Here is a 20,993-nt window from a genome sequence, read left to right as displayed (position 1 = left end):
GACGTCACTGTTAACAAACATGGCGGACAGCTGGCAGCTCTGCAGCTCGTTCAACATGTTTATTTAAAAATATAAAAGAAAATATATTAAACCGACCTGCACGTGAACAATGTGCGCTTCATTACAGGCGGAACTCTGCGTCTCTTTGGTTCTCGTCGGACACGTCTAATGCGACACCAGCAGCTTTAGCGAGTAGGTTACCACGGCAACGAAGCTAGCTTTTAGCTCAGTTCCGTGGCTTTCTTTTTTAAAGACGGTGTTCCTTGAAAACATTTTATATATTTTAGATTTTCTTACACGCCGAATCAAAGTACATTCATGTATGTTTTGAAGTACTAAGACCTGTAGTCCAGGATCCAGACTCCTTGATGGATATGGACCAGTACAATATTCTGGGTCGGATTGGAGAAGGAGCTCACGGCATCGTCTTCAAGGCCAAACATATCGAGGTAACAGCTGGTCATCAATCAACTGAATAAGATATAATAAATTTAACGTGTTTATTTATGTAAATTTATTTTTTATTATAAGTAAAAATAGTTCAACATATCCAACAGATAGCTTTTATTTCTGAAGAGCTCTGTAAAAACACATGATACACAGAATATACACAGTACTTATATTAATACACGTAATGCTCATAAATGCACATAATATACACAGTACTTATATTAATACACATACTACTCATAAATACACACATTCTACACAGTACTCATAATACATATATCCATATGAATAATACACATATCATACTCATAAATACACAATATATATACACATGATAAACAATATATAGATACATGCACATGAAAAACAATACACATAATACTCATAAATACACATACTACACAATACACATAGTTTGTTGGCCTGTCAATCAAAGTGGTCTCTGACAGACAGGAGAGACGGTGGCTCTGAAGAAAGTGGCTCTGAGGCGGCTGGAGGACGGCATCCCCAACCAGGCCCTCAGGGAGATCAAGGCCCTGCAGGAGATCGAGGACAACCAGCATGTGAGTGCCAGGGGTCAAGGGTCAGAGGTCAGAGTTCAAAGGTCAGCCTCACACTCCTCCTCAGGTGGTGAAGCTGAAGGACGTCTTCCCTCACGGGACGGGCTTCGTCCTGGTGTTTGACTTCATGCTGTCCGACCTCTCTGAGGTCATCAGGAATTCCCAGCGACCTTTGACCCCGGCTCAGGTCAAAGGTTACATGATGATGCTGCTGACAGGCGTGACCTTCCTGCACCACAACAACATCATGCACCGAGTGAGAAGGACTTCACCTTCATTCTGACTCCTGCAGCCCTTCAGAATAAGAGCTCACGCGTGCGTCTGTCTGTGTGTGTGTGTGTGTGTGTGTGAGTGTGAGTGTGAGTGTGTGTGTGTGTGTGTATGTGTGTGTATGTGTGTAGGACCTGAAGCCAGCCAACCTCCTCATCAGCTCTTCAGGTCATCTGAAGATTGCAGACTTCGGGTTGGCCAGATTGTTCAGTGAGCAGGAAGAGAGACTGTACAGCCACCAGGTGGCCACCAGGTGAAGCACAAGCACTGTTATTACTGTATTAATACTCTGTTATTAATCCATTATTGACTAAATTATGTACTCAATTATTTACTGTATTATATTATTACTGTAATAATACAGTAGTATTACTGTTTTCCAGTGTACTATAATCTATTTTTTATTGTGTGGTCAGGTGGTATAGAGCACCTGAGCTGCTGTACGGAGCCAGAAAGTACGACGAGGGAGTCGACCTGTGGTGAGAAAACTACCAATACTGCTTTTAATACGCAAAACACTACTACTATCCTACTACTACTACTTCCACTACTACTAGGCCTACTACTACTACTTCCACCACTACCAATATACTTCCACCACTACAACTATCCTACTACTACTACTACTACCAAAGTTGACATCTTTGTATACATCTTTATCTGTCATCCCTGTTTTTTATATTTTATTTTTTATTCTTGTGCGTTTAGTTTATTGGTCCTGCTACTGTTACGACAAATTTCCCCTTGGGGATTAATAAAGTACATATCTATCTATCATGACATCAGCACTTACCTTCCACCAGACTTCCTTTTTGCTGGCATCCTTCAGAATAAAAGCCCTGTGTTTCAGGGCGGTGGGCTGCATCTTCGGGGAGCTGCTGAACTCGTCTCCTCTGTTTCCTGGAGAAAACGACATCGAGCAGCTGTGCTGTGTCCTCCGAGTGCTGGGGACCCCCACGGCGGACACCTGGCCCGTGAGACCCCGAGTACCAGTTATACTACGCGTTATACTTCTTCTACTGTCACGGCGCTATTAGAGTGGACCCAAAAGCACGACTCAGACAGGAGTAACAAAGAATACTGTCTTTGGTTGGAAACAGGCTGGGTCAAAACCCGGAGATCAGTCGAAGTAGCAAACAAGTCCAAAAAGGGGCGGGGCAGAGAATCAGAGGTCAGAACAGGCAGGTCAGGAATATACTCTAATAACACTGGAGAACTTGGCACGAAAACACAAGACAATCTGGCAGAGGACAAGTGGAAGTGAGGGAGCTAAATAGTGAGGGACTAACGAGGGGATGGGCTGCAGGTGAGGCGGGCGTGAGGACCAGGTGAAGGGAATGAGGGACTAACGAGGTGATCAGAGGCAGGTGAGGGGAGTTGGATTGATGAGATGGTGTGACAGGATGAAAACAACTATTACAAAAAGGAAGGCGTGGAGCTAAACTGTTACATCTTCTACAAGTTATACTGCTGGCCTGTGTCGAAGGTTGGGAAAAGATGACCAGGACGGCAAAGTACAATTCAAAACAAAGTGGATTTAATCAAGTGTGAACAAAATGTCCAAAGACACAAAATATTTAACGTGCAGCACGGGCCTGGATGAAGTCAGCTAAAGGCATCGTTCAATAACAGACTCCAGTTCTCAAGGAGAACGTGACTCTTTATATCTTTAAGAGCAGCGTGATTGGATAATTTAGATGGAGACGTCCCTCGGTTTAAACTTTGTCCGTCTCATCGTTGGAGCTCAGGGTGGTGCCACCCTCTGGGCTCACGACAGCAGCACTGGTTGGTTCAAACAGATGGAGGTGTTCCTGGTTGAGACTTTGAACACCTTCTGATGGAGCTCAGGGTGGTGCCACCCTCTGGGCTCACGATCTTCTCGCCTTCGTCATAATCAGTGTGTGTGTGCTCTCCATCTAAAGCAGGAGCTGTGCAGTTTCTACTCAGTAGGTGCTGGTTTCTTTAACATAATAGAAACTAAAAAGGCATTGAAACTATCTGTTGCTTACATAAACAAGTTATTTGACGGTGACAGGTAGGGCTCTTATGAAATCTCAATTCTTCGACTGAGGGGTCAGGGTGAGGTCAGAGCCAGGGGTTGCACAGAGTTCCTAGTTGTCCTCCCTGTGTGGATTTGGGGGGGGGGGGGTGCATTAGTACTCCCCAGCGTGCCTGATTGTCCTCCCTGTGTGGATGTGTCATCTTCTGGCCGAGGTCAAGAAGACTTTGTCCCTACAGTATCTGTGCTTCTTATGAGGCGATGTCAGTGTGTTCCAGAGCCTGTGGGTGAGCTGAGGATGAGCTGTTCTCTCTGGTCAGGCCGACTGCCAGAGAAGGACACAAGGTTTGGTGCTTCAGGGCCTTCATGCAAAGTGAGGGACATGGGGCACTATGTATGTATTTTTATATTCTTAACACCTGTTAGAACCCCCTAGTACCAGTTATACTACGAGTTATACTTCTTCTACAAGTTATACTGCTGGCCTGTGAGAGCCCCAAGTACGAGTTATACAACGAGTTATACTACCAGTTATACTACAAGTTATACAACAAGTTATGCTACAAGTTATACTACAACTTCTTCTTCTACTAATTCTACTACCAGTTATACTACTAGTTATACTACTTACTATTTTACAAGTAATACTATGAGTTATAGGACCAGTTATACTACTTCTCATACTACTCGTTTTATGATGACTTATACAAGTTATACTATTTTTTCTACTACAAGTTATACTATAAGTTCTACGACTATTTGTACTAAAAGTTATACTACAACTTCTTCTTCTACTAATTCTACTACCAGTTATACTACTAGTTATACTACTTACTATTTTACAAGTAATACTATGAGTTATAGGACCAGTTATACTACTTCTCATACTACTCGTTTTACGATGACTTATACAAGTTATACTATTTTTTCTACTACAAGTTATACTATAAGTTCTACGACTATTTGTACTAAAAGTTATACTACTACTTTTTCTTTTCCAACTACAACTACTACTACTACTTCGTCTTCTACTAGTTATACTACTACTCTTACTTCTTCTGCTTCCCCCTGTAGTAGTATATAGAAGTACATAAGTGTAAATATAAGTACACCAGTAGTATAAGTACATCTGTATTTCTCCGTCTCTCCAGGAGATCGTCGAATTGCCAGATTACAATAAAATCACCTTCAAGGAGAATCCAGCGATCCCATTGGAGGAGATCGTCCCGGACACGCCCCCTCAGGCCGTCGACCTGCTCTACCAGTTCCTGGTTTATCCGTCCAATCAGCGCTGCTCTGCCAGAAAGGTGGGGAACCGAGCATGGCGTTACTCAGGGTTCCACCTGAGGTCCCTTTAGTCGCGTTCCTCAGGGTTCTACCTGAGGTCCCCTTAGTGGTGTTCCTCATGGTTCCACCTGAGGTCCTCTTAGTGGCGTTCCTCAGGGTTCCACCTGAGGTCCCTTTAGTGGTGTTCTTCAGGGTTCTACCTGAGGTCCTCTTAGTGGTGTTCCTCAGGGTTCCACCTGAGGTCCCTTTAGTGGTGTTCCTCAGGGTTCTACCTGAGGTCCTCTTAGTGGTGTTCCTCATGGTTCCACCTGAGGTCCTCTAAGTGGCGTTACTCAGGGTTCCACCTGAGGTCCCTTTAGTGGTGTTCTTCAGGGTTCTACCTGAGGTCCTCTTAGTGGTGTTCCTCAGGGTTCCACCTGAGGTCCTCTTAGTGGTGTTCCTCAGGGTTCCACCTGAGGTCCCTTTAGTGGTGTTCTTCAGGGTTCTACCTGAGGTCCTCTTAGTGGTGTTCCTCAGGGTTCCACCTGAGGTCCCTTTAGTGGTGTTCCTCAGGGTTCCACCTGAGGTCCCTTTAGTGGTGTTCCTCAGGGTTCTACCTGAGGTCCCCTTAGTGGTGTTCCTCAGGGTTCTACCTGAGGTCCTCTTAGTGGCGTTCCTCAGGGTTCCACCTGAGGTCCCTTTAGTGGTGTTCCTCAGGGTTCCACCTGAGGTCCCTTTAGTGGTGTTCCTCAGGGTTCCACCTGAGGTCCCTTTAGTGGTGTTCCTCAGGGTTCTACCTGAGGTCCTCTTAGTGGCGTTCCTCAGGGTTCCACCTGAGGTCCCTTTAGTGGTGTTCCTCAGGGTTCCACCTGAGGTCCCTTTAGTCGCATTCCTCAGGGTTCTACCTGAGGTCCTCTTAGTAGCATTCCTCAGGGTTCCACCTGAGGTCCTCTTAGTGGTGTTCCTCAGGGTTCCACCTGAGGTCCCCTTATTGGTGTTCCTCAGGGTTCTACCTGAGGTCCTCTTAGTGGCGTTCCTTAGGGTTCCACCTGAGGTCCCTTTAGTGGTGTTCCTCAGGGTTCTACCTGAGGTCCCTTTAGTGGTGTTCCTCAGGGTTCCACCTGAGGTCTCTTTAGTGGTGTTCCTCAGGGTTCCACCTGAGGTCCTCTTAGTGGTGTTCCTCAGGGTTCTACCTGAGGTCCTCTTAGTAGCATTCCTCAGGGTTCCACCTGAGGTCCTCTTAGTGGTGTTCCTCAGGGTTCTACCTGAGGTCCTCTTAGTGGCATTCCTTAGGGTTCCACCTGAGGTCCCTTTAGTGGTGTTCCTCAGGATTCCACCCGAGGTCCCTTTAGTGGTGTTCCTCAGGGTTCCACCTGAGGTCCCTTTAGTGGTGTTCCTCAGGGTTCCACCTGAGGTCCCTTAAGTGGTGTTCCTCAGGGTTCTACCTGAGGTCCTCTTAGTGGTGTTCCTCAGGGTTCCACCTGAGGTCCCTTTAGTCGCGTTCCTCAGGGTTCTACCTGAGGTCCTCTTAGTGGTGTTCCTCAGGGTTCCACCTGAGGTCCCTTTAGTGGTGTTCCTCAGGGTTCTACCTGAGGTCCCCTTAGTGGTGTTCCTCAGGGTTATACCTGAGGTCCTCTTAGTAGCATTCCTCAGGGTTCTACCTGAGGTCCTCTTAGTAGCATTCCTCAGGGTTCTACCTGAGGTCCCCTTAGTGGTGTTCCTCAGGGTTCTACCTGAGGTCCTCTTAGTGGTGTTCCTCAGGGTTCCACCTGAGGTCCCTTTAGTCGCGTTCCTCAGGGTTCTACTTGAGGTCCTCTTAGTGGTGTTCCTCAGGGTTCCACCTGAGGTCCTTTTAGTGGTGTTCCTCAGGGTTCCACCTGAGGTCCTCTTAGTGGTGTTCCTCAGGGTTCTACCTGAGGTCCTCTTAGTGGTGTTCCTCAGGGTTCTACCTGAGGTCCTCTTAGTGGCGTTCCTCAGGGTTCCACCTGAGGTCCTCTTAGTGGTGTTCCTCAGGGTTCCACCTGAGGTCCCTTTAGTGGTGTTCCTCAGGGTTCTACCTGAGGTCTCTTTAATGGTGTTCCTCAGGGTTCTACCTGAGGTCCCCTTAGTGGTGTTCCTCAGGGTTCTACCTGAGGTCCTCTTAGTGGTGTTCCTCAGGGTTCCACCTGAGGTCCTCTTAGTAGCATTCCTCAGGGTTCCACCTGAGGTTCCCTGACATGTATTGATTGATTGATAGATGTATTGATAGATGTATTGATGTATTGACATATATTGATTACTTGATGTATTGATTTGTCCCCTCCTGTCTGCAGGCTCTCCTCCATCCCTTCTTCTTCTCCTCTCCTCTTCCTGCTCACCACTCAGAGCTTCCCATCCCTCAGAGGGGGGGTCGACCCCACCGCCAGCGGCTGCAAGCTCCGCCCACCGACTTCTCCGTGGACCTGCCCCTGCAGAACAGCGTGGTAGACCCCACACTGCTGCGGGGTCACGTGTCCCGATGAGTCTTTGGTTCATGAAACTCAGACAGGAAGTTGACCTTCGTGTGTTTCCTGTTGCTCTTCACTCAAGTTTACAAAATAGTAAACAAACAACATGGAAGATGGTAAAGAGAGACGATGGTTTAAGACATTAACTTGTGAACGATTAGAGATTATCTTTACCTTCCATTCAACGTGTTTCATATTTAATCACTGAGGTTTCATGTTAGTCAGCGAAATATGTTTTAAACTTTATTTACTATTATATGGAAAGAAACGATATGTAATAAAAGTCTCCACGTTTATTTTATCTTTGTTTAATCTTTGATGTCTTTTTTCCCTCTTTAATCTTTTATCTCTGGTGTATCTCTTATAAATATTACAATATATTATTAAACATCTCACATTGGTATAAAAATAGTTATCATATAATAAAATACATGTCAGATACACTACCGTTCAAAAGTTTGGGGTCATCCAGACAATTTCATGTCTTCCATGAAAACTCACTTTTATTTATCAAATTAATTGAAAATTGAATAGAAAATATAGTCAAGACATTGACAAGGTTAGAAATAATGATTAATATTTGAAGTATTAATTTTGTTCTTCAAACTTCAAGCTCAAAGGAAGGCCAGTTATAGCTTATATCACCAGCATAACTGTTTTCAGCTGTGCTAACATAATTGCACAAGGGTTTTCTAATCAGACATTAGTCTTCTAAGGCGATTAGCAAACACAATGTACCATTAGAACACTGGAGTGATCGTTGATGGAAATGGGCCTCTATACACCTATGGAGATATTTCATTAGAAACCAGACGTTTCCACCTAGAATAGTCATGTACCACATTAACAATGTATAGTGTGTATTTTTGATTAATGTTATCTTTATTGAAAAAACAGAGCTTTTCTTTGAAAAATAAAGACATTTCTAAGTGACCCCAAACTTTTGAACGGAAGTGTATATGTGCAGAATTTGATTTAATATAATCTGTATATATGTATCCGAAATATTAAAATAAATATAACATATTAACCCTGTGGACCCACCACCCGCAGGGACAATCATCGGGGTCGGGTGCTATGTAGAGCGGGCGGCAGGCTGGGCAGGGGACCTGGGCGAGCCGATCGCCGGCGACATAGACTAGCTCTAGGGACGTGGAACGTCACCTCGCTAGCGGGGAAGGAGCCGGAGCTGGTGCGGGAGGTGGAGCAGTACCAACTAGATCTAGTTGGGCTCACCTCCACGCACAGCGCTGACTCTGGAACCAAGCTCCTGGAGAAGGGTTGGACTCTCTTCTTTTCTGGAGTTGCCCAGGGTGAGAGGCGCCGGGCGGGAGTGGGGATACTCACAAGCCCCCGGCTGAGCGCTGCCGTGTTGGAGTTGCCCGGAGAACGAGAGGTCGCCTCCCTGCGCCTACAGGTTGCGGGGAGTAAAGCTCTGACTGTGGTTTGTGCTTATGCACCAAACCGCAGTTCAGAGTATCCGGCCTTCTTGGAGTCGGTGGGAGGGGTCCTGAAGAGGGACCGCCTGCCGACTCCATAGTTCTCCTGGGAGACTTCAACGCTCACGTGGGCAATGACAGAGAAACCTGGCGGGGAGTGATTGGGAGGAACGGCTTGCCCGATCTGAACCCGAGTGGTGTTCTGTTATTGGACTTCTGTGCTAGCCACTGCTTGTCTATAACGAACACCATGTTCGAACATAAGGTGGTTCATAAGTGTACTTGGTACCAGAACACCTTAGGCCGGAGATCGATGATCGACTTTATAATCGTATCATCTGATCTGCGGCCGTATGTCTTGGACACTCGGGTGAAGAGAGGAGCAGAGCTGTCAACTGATCACCACCTGGTGGTGAGTTGGATCAGATTGCGGGGGAGTCGGCCAGAGAGACCTGGCAAGCCCAAACGTGTAGTGCGGGTGAACTGGGAACGTCTGGTTGAGGACCCTGTCCGGGAGGTCTTCAACTCCCACCTCCGGATGAACTTCTCACACATCCCGAGGGAGGTTGGGGACATGCAATCCGAGTGGACCATGTTCAAAGCCTCTATTGTGGAAGCGGCCGACAGGAGCTGTGGTCGGAAGGTCATCGGTGCCTGTCGCGGCGGCAACCCAAGAACCCGGTGGTGGACACCGGGGGTCAGGGAAGCCGTCAAGCTGAAGAAGGAGGCCTACCGGGCCTGGCTGGCCCAGGGGTCTCCTGAAGCAGCTGACAGGTACCGGCAGGCCAGAAGGGCTGCAGCTGCGGTGGTCGCGGAAGCAAAAACTCGGGCATGCGAGGAGTTCGGGGAGGCCATGGAGAAGGACTTTCGGTCGGCCTCAAAGAGGTTCTGGCAAACCGTCCGACGGCTCAGGAAGGGAAAGCAGGGTCTACCCCAGGCTGTTCTCAGCGTGGGGGGGGGGGAGCTGCTGACCCGGACAGGGGACATCGTTGGACGGTGGAAAGAACACTTTGAGGAACTCCTAAATCCGGCCAACATGTCCCCTCTAGAGGGGGCAGTGCCTGTAGACTTGGGGGGGGGGGTCGCACCAATATCCCTGGCAGAGGCCACTAAGGTTATTAAAAAGCTCCTGGGCGGCAAGGCGCCGGGGGTGGATGAGATCCGCCCTGAGATGCTGAAGGCGCTGGACATTGTTGGGCTGTCTTGGCTGACACGCCTCTTCAATGTCGCGTGGGGGTCAGGAACAGTGCCCTTGGACTGGCAGACCGGGGTGGTGGTTCCCATTTTCAAAAAGGGGGACCGGAGAGTGTGCTCGAACTATCGTGGAATCACACTTCTCAGCCTCCCTGGGAAAGTTTATGCCAGGGTACTGGAAAGGAGGCTCCGACCGCTGGTCGAACCTCGGATTCAAGACCAGCAGTGCGGATTCCGTCCCGGTCGTGGAACTGTGGACCAGCTCTTCACCCTCGCAAGGGTCCTCGAGGGGTCCTGGGAGTTTGCCCAACCAGTCTTCATGTGTTTTGTGGACTTGGAGAAGGCTTTCGACCGGGTCCCTCGGGAATTGTTGTGGGGGGTGCTGCGGGGGTATGGGGTTCCAGACCCGTTGCTACGGGCTATCCGGTCTCTGTACGCCTGCAGTAGGAGCTGTGTTCGCATCCTCGGCAGTAAGTCAGACACGTTCCCGGTGGGTGTTGGTCTCCGCCAGGGCTGCCCTTCATCACCGGTCCTGTTTGTGATTTTCATGGACAGGATATCTAGGCGCAGCCTGGGGGTGGAGCAGGTCAGATTTGGGGGTCTTGGGATCGCCTCTCTTCTGTTTGCAGATGATGTGGTCCTGTTAGCATCCTCAGACCATGACCTCCGGCACTCACTGGGGCGTTTTGCTGCCGAGTGTGAAGCGGCAGGGATGAGAGTCAGCACCGCCAAATCTGAGGCCATGGTGCTCTGCCGGAAACCGGTGGATTGCTCCCTCCAGGTGGGGACAGAGCGCCCCAAGCGAAGGAGTTCAAGTATCTCGGGGTCTTGTTCACGAGTGAGGGTAAGATGGAGCGGGAGATCGACAGGCGGATCGGTGCAGCTGCAGCAGTAAAACAGGCGCTGTACCGGTCTGTCTTGGTGAAGAGAGAGCTGAGCCGAAAGGCGAAGCTTTCAATTTACTGGTCGGTCTACGTTCCAATCCTCACCTATGGTCATGAACTTTGGGTAGTGACCGAAAGAACGAGGTCGCGAATACAAGCGGCCGAAATGAGTTTCCTCCGTAGGGTGGCCGGGCCCAGCCTTAGAGACGGGGTAAGGAGCTCGGACATCAGGAGGGAGCTTGGAGTCGAGCCGCTACTCCTTCGCATCGAAAGGAGTCAGCTGAGGTGGTTCGGGCATCTGATTCGGACGCCTCCTGGACGCCTCCCGTTAGAGGTTTTCCAGGCACGTCCTACTGGGAGGAGACCCCGGGGAAGACCCCAGGACACGCTGGAGAGATTATATCTCCCGGCTGGCCTGGGAACGCCTCGGGATCCCCCAGAATGAGCTGGAAAGTGTCGCGGCTGAGAGGGAAGTCTGGGTCAACCTGCTGGGTCTGCTGCCCCCGCGACCCGACCCCGGAATAAGCGGATGAGAATGGATGGATGGATAACATATTCTATCATATTAAAACCACAACTATCGTAAAATATATTTTTACATCAGATATATTTAAATATACATCACGTATTTAGTAAAATGTATATCACATATATAATGTCTATTTTAACATATCACATATTCAAACAAATATAACAATGTACATCTCATAAATCTAACCTGTTAGCCACCCGAGCTAAGCTTGTAAACTCACCTCTGCACATGCTCAGTGAGGACGAGACATCAAAGGTTCCAGAACTTATTTTAACAATAATATTGTGAAAGAGCTGATGAATGAATGAAAACACGAAACACAAGTTGAATAAATAATTTTTATTGATATCCGATAACTAAACTCAGAATAATAACAGCAAGTAATTTTTAAATTATCAGCTGAACGTTGTTTATAAATCTGTACACGTCAGGAGGAGCAACTTCCTGTCTGTCTGAGCTACACAATAGCTGTATCTGAGACACACACACACGCATACATACACACACACACACAAACACACACACACATGCAAACACACGCACACACATGCAAACACACGCACACATGCAAACACACACACGCACACACACACACACACATACCGTTCCAGAACTTTAATTTCATGCAAACTGAATCGAGTCAAAATATTTTAAATTCTTTTAAAAGTTATTTTAGTTTTCGTCGTGAATCAGAATTTATTCTAAATTTCACTTCAAGCTTCGAGAGTCAAACTTCACATTCATATTAAATTAGTTTTGCTCTTCAGCTCAGATGCATTTTTTTAATCAAGAATTTTCTTTTCTGTCAATAGGAACAAAAAAAATCAGTAAATCAATAAAACTGATGAAGTTGATGAACGTTGAGTCAAATATAAAAAACAACTCTTATTTTGAAAATCTGCAGCCGAACACCTGAACCAGACCTGAACCGGATTTGAACCGGACCTGAACCAGACCTGAGTCAGACCTGAAACGGACCTAAACCAGACTGAAGCAGACCTGAACAAGACCTGAACCTGACCTGAAGCAGACCTGAACCTGACCTGAACCAGACCTGAATCGGACCTGAAGCAGACCTGAATCGGACCTGAACTGGACCTAAAGTAGACCAAAGCAGACCTGAAGCAGACCTGAAACGGACCTAAACCAGACTGAAGCAGACCTCAACCAGACTGAAGCAGACCTCAACCAGACCTGAACCTGACCTGAAGCAGACCTGAACTGGACTGAAGCAGACCTGAACCGGACCTGAACTGGACCTAAAGCAGACCTGAACCGGACCTGAACCGGACTGAAGCATGGCTGTGATAAAGCGGGGTGCTGTTGGTAATGACCAACATGTGATTGGGCTGATCAGCTGAAAGCTGATTGGCTGTCAGGTTGATTGACTGGCTGCGTCCTGATTGGCTGAAAACTGCCATGTTTTAAATATTTAGACCGTTCTCTTTTTTTGTTTTTTGTTATTTCTGAGAAAAATTGTGAAATCGGCAGAAACATATAAAACTGAACTTCCTGTTTCTGCAGCTTCACCGTCCTGATGCTCCTCAACAAAACATGAACCCCAACCAGCAGACACACGGCCTCAGGTGGACCAGGTTTACCTGCTGGACCGGGTCAACATCTGGACCAGATCGACATATTAGACTCGATGGATCAGGTGGACAGAAGGACCAGTTAGACCAGATGGACATGCAGACTAGGTGGACATGGTAGACTAGGTAGACAGAGTGACCAGGTAGACCATGCAGGTAGACAGATGGACCAGGTAGACAGATGGACCAGGGAGACCAGGTGCTTCTGTAATTTGGACATGGAGGCATACTTTTTACTTTTAAAAGCTAAATAGTTGTACTATTATATATTATTGTATATTATTGCTCCATTACTTCTAGTTCTGAGAAACTTTTAGTGTCCAGTAGAAGAAGATGGAGCACCGGGGCAGATGGGAAATGTAGTCCATTACTGTGGAAAACAGAGGCGTGGATGTCTTAAAGCTAATTGCGTTGCTTTCCTAACAGCCCAACAAGACGTGACATTATTAAAGTTTTAAACAGTAAGAAGAAAATTAATCTGTTCTCTGAGCTTTTCAAAATTAAATACTTATTAGTTTTACTGAACGCGGGTTCAAACCAACAACTGATACGAACCGGCTGTGACATCATAAAGCAGATTCTCAATGGACATGTGAGTTGCTTCATCGTGAATTTAAAGGTTGTTTGTGACTGAACCCTGTTTAAAATGGACCCCGGCTTTTATTGTGAAGGCTTGAGGTTTCAAGCTACAGACCGAAGCTGTAACACGACCCGTCTGTCTGTCGGTGGCTTTAAAAACACATCATACATGTAATAAATCGACAAAATACTGGATATTTGCATCAGAATTAACAGAATAGTTGGCTTCAAAATAAAATGCAGTCTTCATTGGTGAACCCGATGAAGACTGTAAAGTTTCGTGACTACTGCAGTTTAATTCATGAGTGAGGTCAGTGAAGGTCTTTAGCCTAGCATTAGCATATCGAAGGAACAGTTCAACAGTTTAGGTAAAGAGCTGGAGTCAGGATGTGTTTAGCCTAGCTTAGCATAAAGACTGGGAGCAGGGGGAAACAGCTAGCACAACAAACAGCTAGCACCACAAACAGCTAGCACACTTTATTTCATGTTGCTCACTGAGGCCTTGGCCGTTGGATGAAGTCACGCGAGCTGTTTCTCCACGCTGCCAGACTTTAAGCTAAGCTAAGCTAACAGCTACACTGATACATGTAGAGTTCATCAACTTGTTTGTTGAATGCGGCTGCTGGCTAGTTAGCGAGAAAGCAGTTAGCTAACGTGAGTCCAGCTCAGACAAGAGAACCATACACAGGAGGCGACTTGTTCCTTTAGAACCGGGGGAACGTAGCACATAGAACCCATACGTCACGGTTATAGATTACATAACTCATATCGCCTGCTGTGTTTACACTTTTACACGTTTTTAAACCCAACACAGTTCTGTGTCACGTTCCTCCTGCCGACAGCAGGTGTGATGACGTGCACGCTTTATTCTCGCTGGTCTTCTTTGAACCAGAACCTGAATATTCAGAGCCATCGTCAGAGGCGGTCGAGTCCAGGCCCGCGTGATCCTCGCGATCACAGTCTTTAAAAAAATGCATAGAAGAAAAAATCACCCCAAATGCCCTCCAGTGGGTGCAGGCTGAGGGGGCGGGGCTAAAGGGCAGCGCAATGGTGCGTGTGTGTGACTGCAGAAGGCGTGCAGACAGACAGACAGACAGAGAGACAGACAGGTATTTAAAAAACCAACAAGATGTAAACGTGCATTAAACTATTTCACCAGAAATGTTTGTGTGTCTTCCAGCTCAGAATGTCATCATATTTACATGCTACATTTAATTTTAGTGCATTAAATGAAATAATCTGTTCAAATTTAAATCATCCAGAGGGACGTCCCAGTGGGTGAAAGCAAATTAAAAAAAATCTTAAACTTCGGCATCATCAATATATACAAAAACGAATGTGTTTCAGAGTGGGACAGGAAGTGGCGAGCTGTCTGAACAGGAAGTGGCGAGCGGTGACGTGGCGGTCGGTCTGCAGGACGAAGGCAGAAATCAAATGAGGCACTTGATATGATCCAGAGCTGCAGGGTCGAGAGTCCTGACCTCAGCTGGACCTGAACTGTGTGTGTGTGTGTGTGTGTGTGTGTTATGGCTCTGTTACATCATCGCGGCAAAGTTTTTAGTATTTTTACAAGCAAGCAGGCAAATCGGATCATCTGTGGTTAATCTCTCACGATGATAATATTAGTTGAGCCTCCACAGCTTTTATAAAAATAAAAAAAATCATTCCGGTGATATTCACATGCTCAGATTACAGAATCACAGAACAGCAGCTTCGGCTTCTCGTGTCGTTTTGCACACAAGTGTAAAGTTCGTGATGAAGATGAGGATGAAGGTGGTGGATGGGAGGCCTGCATCACAAGGACGATCCTGATCAGCGGTATCACGAGGCTGCCCATCAATAATCACGTGAAGCCTTTATAGACTGACGGACTGTTAGCTCGGGAGGCTAACGTGCTAGCTGTTTCCTCCCTTTTTTTCCCCGTGACATTTTTTGGGAGGAGTTTTTCCAGATCCGATGTGAGGTCAAAGGTTGTGATGTCGTATGTGTACAGATTGTAAAAATGTGTAATTTGTGATTCTGTGCTATACAAAATAAACTGATTTGAATAGCTTCCAGATCTAAGCTGTTAGCCACTCGAGCTAGCCTCTGTGGCTAACCTGTTATCCTCCTGAGCTAACCTGCTAGCCTCTGTGGCTAACCTGTTATCCTCCTGAGCTACCCTGCTAGCCTCCCGAGCTAACCTGCTAGCCTCTGTGGCTAACCTGTTATCCTCCCGAGCTAACCTGCTAACCTCTGTGGCTAACCTGCTAGCCTCCCGAGCTAACCTGCTAGCTTCTATAGCTAACAATCAGTCTCTTTACGTCTTCTGCCAGTTTGTTCAGTAAAAAGTTATCGAACAGAAACTAAAAGTAATTTTTTCCAACTTCAGCTCATGTATAAAATATGTATATATATAATATGTATATAGTGTACATAGTTTTTGCTTCTTTTGGTTTTTCATCTCATTTCATTTGAAAGATGTTTTCCTGCAGGTGAAGTTCTAGCTCCTCCTCTTTACTGATGACATCACGTGAGTCACAAGACACGGCAGGCTGTTATTGGTCGAGGACCAACGTGACCAAAAATACAGATTAAACATCTTCATTTTATGATTTTATTCTGCATTAAAAATAGTTAATTAAAGGTGACAACGGTAGTTTTTATTTGCTATCAGTGTGTTAATAAAGGTTATTTTACATTAAATTACATAATCAATATGCAGCTGTTATCTGTTTGAAACATTATTTGATATTAATTTTACCGACCAATACAAATATTGATTGCTCTTCAATATTGGTCCTTGTCAGTGATCTGATTGGTTTGTTGGTTAGAAGTTAACCTGAGTTAAGCCCAAAGTTAGCAGGATAACGCTGATCTGGCTCTGTGATACAGGTCTCAGGCTGCACTGAGGGATGATGGGTACAATAAAAATCAGATTGTTAGTTAATTTGTCTGCTGTGTGAGAAGCTGTAATGTCATTGGCCAATCAGAGGCCTCATTACCCGCCAACCAGATAATAAAAATCAAGTCTTGTGTCTTCGTTTTTCTCATCGTCCAATCAGAAACAGGCCATATACTGTCATCCTATCAGACGCAGGAAGAGGTGGTTCTTCTCTCCGCAGGCCAATCGAAAAAGCCCTTATAAGTAGCCTAAAAAAACCTGTGAATGAAAAAGGAGAATGTTCTCGTCCAATCAGAGAGAGAGCTCACTCCTCCCACTGAGCCGACTGCCAATCAGGACGTTTGTTAGCCTCTGCCGGTTCGGCTTCAGCCAGGGGCCCGGGGCGTCGTCCTGTTGCCTCCTGGCTCTCCTCCAATCAGAGCCCTCCCTCCACCCGGCCCCGGCGCCGCCGGCCGCCGATGAGCCGCCCTCCGATAGGCCGGTTGCCGATTCGCTGTCAGACGGACGCCCGCGCTCGTCGCTGTCGTCCATCGGCATGAGGAAGGAGAACGCCACCTTCTGAGCCGCAACCGAGCTCCCAGAACGGTTTGCGTGGCGGGAGGCGATGTGATCTCTCCGTTCTCCCCTCTCCTCCTCATCGGCCTCCGTCACCCTCCTCCTCCTCTCCTTCACTCCTCCTCCAGACTCCTCCACCTTCTTCAGCGGCGGCAATGCGTCCCACGACGGGGCACTGATCCTGGGTAAGCTCCTGCTCCTCTTCCCCTGCTCCCTCTGGTTGTCTCGCTTCTCCCTCTGCCTGACGGTCTGGCTTCTCCTCCTCCTCTCCTCCTCTTCCTCATCCTCCTCTCGTGCATCTTCCTCTGCCACATCCAGGTCCAGATCAGGAGGCCCCCCTCCTTCCTTTCCTCTTCGTCCTCCGGTTCTTTGTTTGGCTTCTCCCTCTCTCCTCCTCCTCTTCTCTTCTCTTTCTCCTCCTCCTCCTCTTTCTCCTCCTCCTCCCCGCTGCAGGCTGAGGGAGGCGGTTGTAATGGTTAATGTGTCCTCCTCTTCCTCCTCTGCGAGAGAAGAGGGGAGGGCTCCTTCCTCAGGGTCTGAGAGACAGAAATAAAGACGTTGAGCAGCAGTTCACCCAACGTCCATCAGAGGGAGCTGTGACCGGTATATATTTAATTAATTATATATATTATATATATATACACAATTTGATATATAAAGCATTTAGTTGACTCATTAACATATTCAAATTTGTACTAATACATACTTACCATATTACATAAATTATTATTATTATTTGGTGATATATATCACCATCATGTTGCTAACATGCTAATAACATGTTAATAACGTGTTAATAACATGTTAATACTGTATGATGAAACATACCTACCGCGTCGCCCACATTTTAACGGTAACTTCCTGTTAAAATTTTTCTACGTGACATAAATGCCATGAAAGGAAAGCGCCGCAGATGAAGACGAGAAGACGGAGGGATGAGGGTGAAAGGTGGAGGAAGGAGAACAGGAAGTTACCAACCGCGAGTTGTCAGTGCGTCCAATCACGTAGAAGCAAGGTTCCCCCTGCTTAGAGTTGGTCATGCAGAGAGACAGGCTGGACAACTCCACTGAGGAAGAGGACGAAGAGCAGGACAGACAGTACGGGAGGAAGGAGGAAGGAGGAAGAGGAAGTAGAAGCACAAAGTCAAGAAAATCCCAGAGCTGTGATTGGATGATTCTGGTTCAGAGAGGAAGTGAAAGAGTCACTGGAGGATTTAAAACTCTAATTGTTTAGGTTACCTGTGTAGTCAGGTGTTACATGTTACCTGTGTGGTCAGGTGTTACATGTTACCTGTGTGGTCAGGTGTTACAGGTGTTACATGTTACCTGTGTGGTCAGGTGTTACAGGTGTTACATGTTACCTGTGTGGTCAGGTGTTACATGTTACCTGTGTGGCCAGGTGTTACAGGTGTCACATGTTACCTGTGTGGTCAGGTGTTACAGGTGTCACATGTTACCTGTGTGGTCAGGTGTTACAGGTGTCACATGTTACCTGTGTGGTCAGGTGTTACAGGTGTTACATGTTACCTGTGTGGTCAGGTGTTACAGGTGTCACATGTTACCTGTGTGGTCAGGTGTTACAGGTGTCACATGTTACCTGTGTGGTCAGGTGTTACAGGTGTTACATGTTACCTGTGTGGTTAGGTGTTACATGTTACCTGTGTGGTCAGGTGTTACATGTTACCTGTGTGGTTAGGTGTTACAGGTGTTACATGTGTGGTTAGGTGTTACAGGTGTTACATGTTACCTGTATGGTCAGGTGTTACATGTTACCTGTGTGGTCAGGTGTTACAGGTGTTACATGTTACCTGTATGGTCAGGTGTTACATGTTACCTGTGTGGTCAGGTGTTACAGGTGTTACATGTTACCTGTGTGGTCAGGTGTTACAGGTGTCACATGTTACCTGTGTGGTCAGGTGTTACAGGTGTCACATGTTACCTGTGTGGTCAGGTGTTACAGGTGTTACATGTTACCTGTGTGGTCAGGTGTTACAGGTGTCACATGTTACCTGTGTGGTCAGGTGTTACAGGTGTCACATGTTACCTGTGTGGTCAGGTGTTACAGGTGTTACATGTTACCTGTGTGGTTAGGTGTTACATGTTACCTGTGTGGTCAGGTGTTACATGTTACCTGTGTGGTTAGGTGTTACAGGTGTTACATGTGTGGTTAGGTGTTACAGGTGTTACATGTTACCTGTGTGGTCAGGTGTTACAGGTGTTACATGTTACCTGTGTGGTCAGGTGTTACAGGTGTTACATGTTACCTGTGTGGTCAGGTGTTACATGTTACCTGTGTGGTCAGGTGTTACAGGTGTTATATGTGTGGTTAGGTGTTACAGGTGTTACATGTTACCTGTGTGGTTAGGTGTTACAGGTGTTACATGTTACCTGTGTGGTCAGGTGTTACATGTTACCTGTGTGGTTAGGTGTTACATGTTACCTGTGTGGTTAGGTGTTACATGTGTGGTTAGGTGTTACATGTTACCTGTGTGGTCAGGTGTTACATGTTACCTGTGTGGTCAGGTGTTACAGGTGTTACATGTTACCTGTGTGGTTAGGTGTTACAGGTGTTACATGTTACCTTTGTAGTCAGGTGTCACATGTTACCTGTGTGGTCAGGTGTTACAGGTGTCACATGTTACCTGTGTGGTCAGGTGTTACATGTTACCTGTGTGGTCAGGTATTATAGGTGTCACATGTTACCTGTGTGGTCAGGTGTTACAATTTACCTGTGTGGTCAGGTGTTACAGGTGTCACATGTTACCTGTGTGGTCAGGTGTTACAGGTGTCACATGTTACCTGTGTGGTCAGGTGTTACATGTTACCTGTGTGGTCAGGTGTTACAGGTGTTACATGTTACCTGTGTGGTCAGGTGTTACATGTTACCTGTGTGGTCAGGTGTTACATGTTACCTGTGTGGTCAGGTGTTACAGGTGTTACATGTTACCTGTGTGGTCAGGTGTTACAGGTGTTACATGTTACCTGTGTGGTCAGGTGTTACAGGTGTTACATGTTACCTGTGTGGTCAGGTGTTACAGGTGTCACATGTTACCTGTGTGGTCAGGTGTTACAGGTGTTACATGTTACCTGCGTGGTCAGGTGTTACAGGTGTTACATGTTACCTGTGTGGTCAGGTGTTACATGTTACCTGTGTGGTCAGGTGTTACAGGTGTTACATGTTACCTGTGTGGTCAGGTGTTACAGGTGTTACATGTTACCTGTGTGGTCAGGTGTTACATGTTACCTGTGTGGTCAGGTGTTACAGGTGTCACATGTTACCTGTGTGGTCAGGTGTTACAGGTGTTACATGTTACCTGTGTGGTCAGGTGTTACATGTTACCTGTGTGGTCAGGTGTTACAGGTGTTACATGTTACCTGTGTGGTCAGGTGTTACAGGTGTCACATGTTACCTGTGTGGTCAGGTGTTACAGGTGTTACATGTTACCTGTGTGGTCAGGTGTTACAGGTGTTACATGTTACCTGTGTGGTCAGGTGTCACATGTTACCTGTGTGGTCAGGTGTTACAGGTGTCACATGTTACCTGTGTGGTCAGGTGTTACATGTTACCTGTGTGGTCAGGTATTATAGGTGTCACATGTTACCTGTGTGGTCAGGTGTTACAGGTGTCACATGTTACCTGTGTGGTCAGGTGTTACAGGTGTCACATGTTACCTGTGTGGTCAGGTGTTACAGGTGTCACATGTTACCTGTGTGGTCAGGTGTTACATGTTACCTGTGTGGTCAGGTATTATAGGTGTCACATGTTACCTGTGTGGTCAGGTGTTACAGGTGTCACATGTTACCTGTGTGGTCAGGTGTTACATGTTACCTGTGTGGTCAGGTGTTACAGGTGTTACATGTTACCTGTGTGGTCAGGTGTTACATGTTACCTGTGTGGTCAGGTGTTATAGGTGTTACATGTTACCTGTGTGGTCAGGTGTTACAGGTGTCACATGTTACCTGTGTGGTCAGGTGTTACAGGTGTCACATGTTACCTGTGTGGTCAGGTGTTACAGGTGTCACATGTTACCTGTGTGGTCAGGTGTTACAGGTGTTACATGTTACCTGTGTGGTCAGGTGTTACAGGTGTCACATGTTACCTGTGTGGTCAGGTGTTACATGTTACCTGTGTGGTCAGGTGTTACATGTTACCTGTGTGGTTAGGTGTTATAGGTGTTACATGTTACCTGTGTGGTCAGGTGTTACAGGTGTCACATGTTACCTGTGTGGTCAGGTGTTACAGGTGTTACATGTTACCTGTGTGGTCAGGTGTTATAGGTGTTACATGTTACCTGTGTGGTCAG

The 20,993-nt window shown here is 46.7% G+C and overlaps 2 protein-coding genes across 9 annotated transcripts in view; one reads left to right on the top strand and one right to left on the bottom strand.

Moving 5' to 3' along the window:
- Nucleotides 1-13: 13 nt before the first annotated feature.
- On the top strand, nt 14-7,332 carry cdk20 (cyclin dependent kinase 20). 3 transcript variants are annotated; one of them, XM_056422198.1, is made up of 9 exons: nt 14-449; nt 900-1,013; nt 1,078-1,266; nt 1,412-1,533; nt 1,697-1,759; nt 2,131-2,254; nt 3,548-3,652; nt 4,431-4,586; nt 6,858-7,332. In XM_056422198.1, exons 1-9 carry the CDS (start codon nt 369-371, stop codon nt 7,044-7,046), a joined length of 1,143 nt encoding a protein of 380 aa, XP_056278173.1. In that variant the 5' UTR covers nt 14-368; the 3' UTR covers nt 7,047-7,332. The 3 variants fall into 3 exon arrangements, with proteins under 3 accessions (XP_056278173.1, XP_056278172.1, XP_056278174.1); XM_056422197.1 differs by having other exon boundaries at nt 3,548-3,673; XM_056422199.1 differs by lacking the exon at nt 3,548-3,652 and having other exon boundaries at nt 16-449.
- Nucleotides 7,333-15,833: 8,501 nt separating this feature from the next.
- LOC130199019 (membrane-associated guanylate kinase, WW and PDZ domain-containing protein 3-like) overlaps nt 15,834-20,993 on the bottom strand; it is a 42,592-nt gene continuing 37,432 nt past the window's right edge. For 5 of the 6 annotated variants that reach the window (XM_056422174.1, XM_056422176.1, XM_056422175.1 and 2 more), the window contains exon 21: nt 15,834-17,226. In XM_056422174.1, coding sequence (XP_056278149.1) covers nt 16,427-17,226 — 800 coding nt within the window. In that variant the 3' untranslated portion in view covers nt 15,834-16,426. Of the gene's footprint in view, nt 17,227-17,668; nt 17,757-20,993 lie in introns of all 6 variants that reach the window. The other variant, XM_056422179.1, reaches the window with a different exon arrangement.

This window comes from Pseudoliparis swirei, chromosome 9, assembly GCF_029220125.1.
Source record: "Pseudoliparis swirei isolate HS2019 ecotype Mariana Trench chromosome 9, NWPU_hadal_v1, whole genome shotgun sequence".
In the NCBI taxonomy this organism is placed as follows: Eukaryota; Metazoa; Chordata; class Actinopteri; order Perciformes; family Liparidae; genus Pseudoliparis; species Pseudoliparis swirei.
This window is presented reverse-complemented; position numbering and strand designations above follow the sequence as displayed.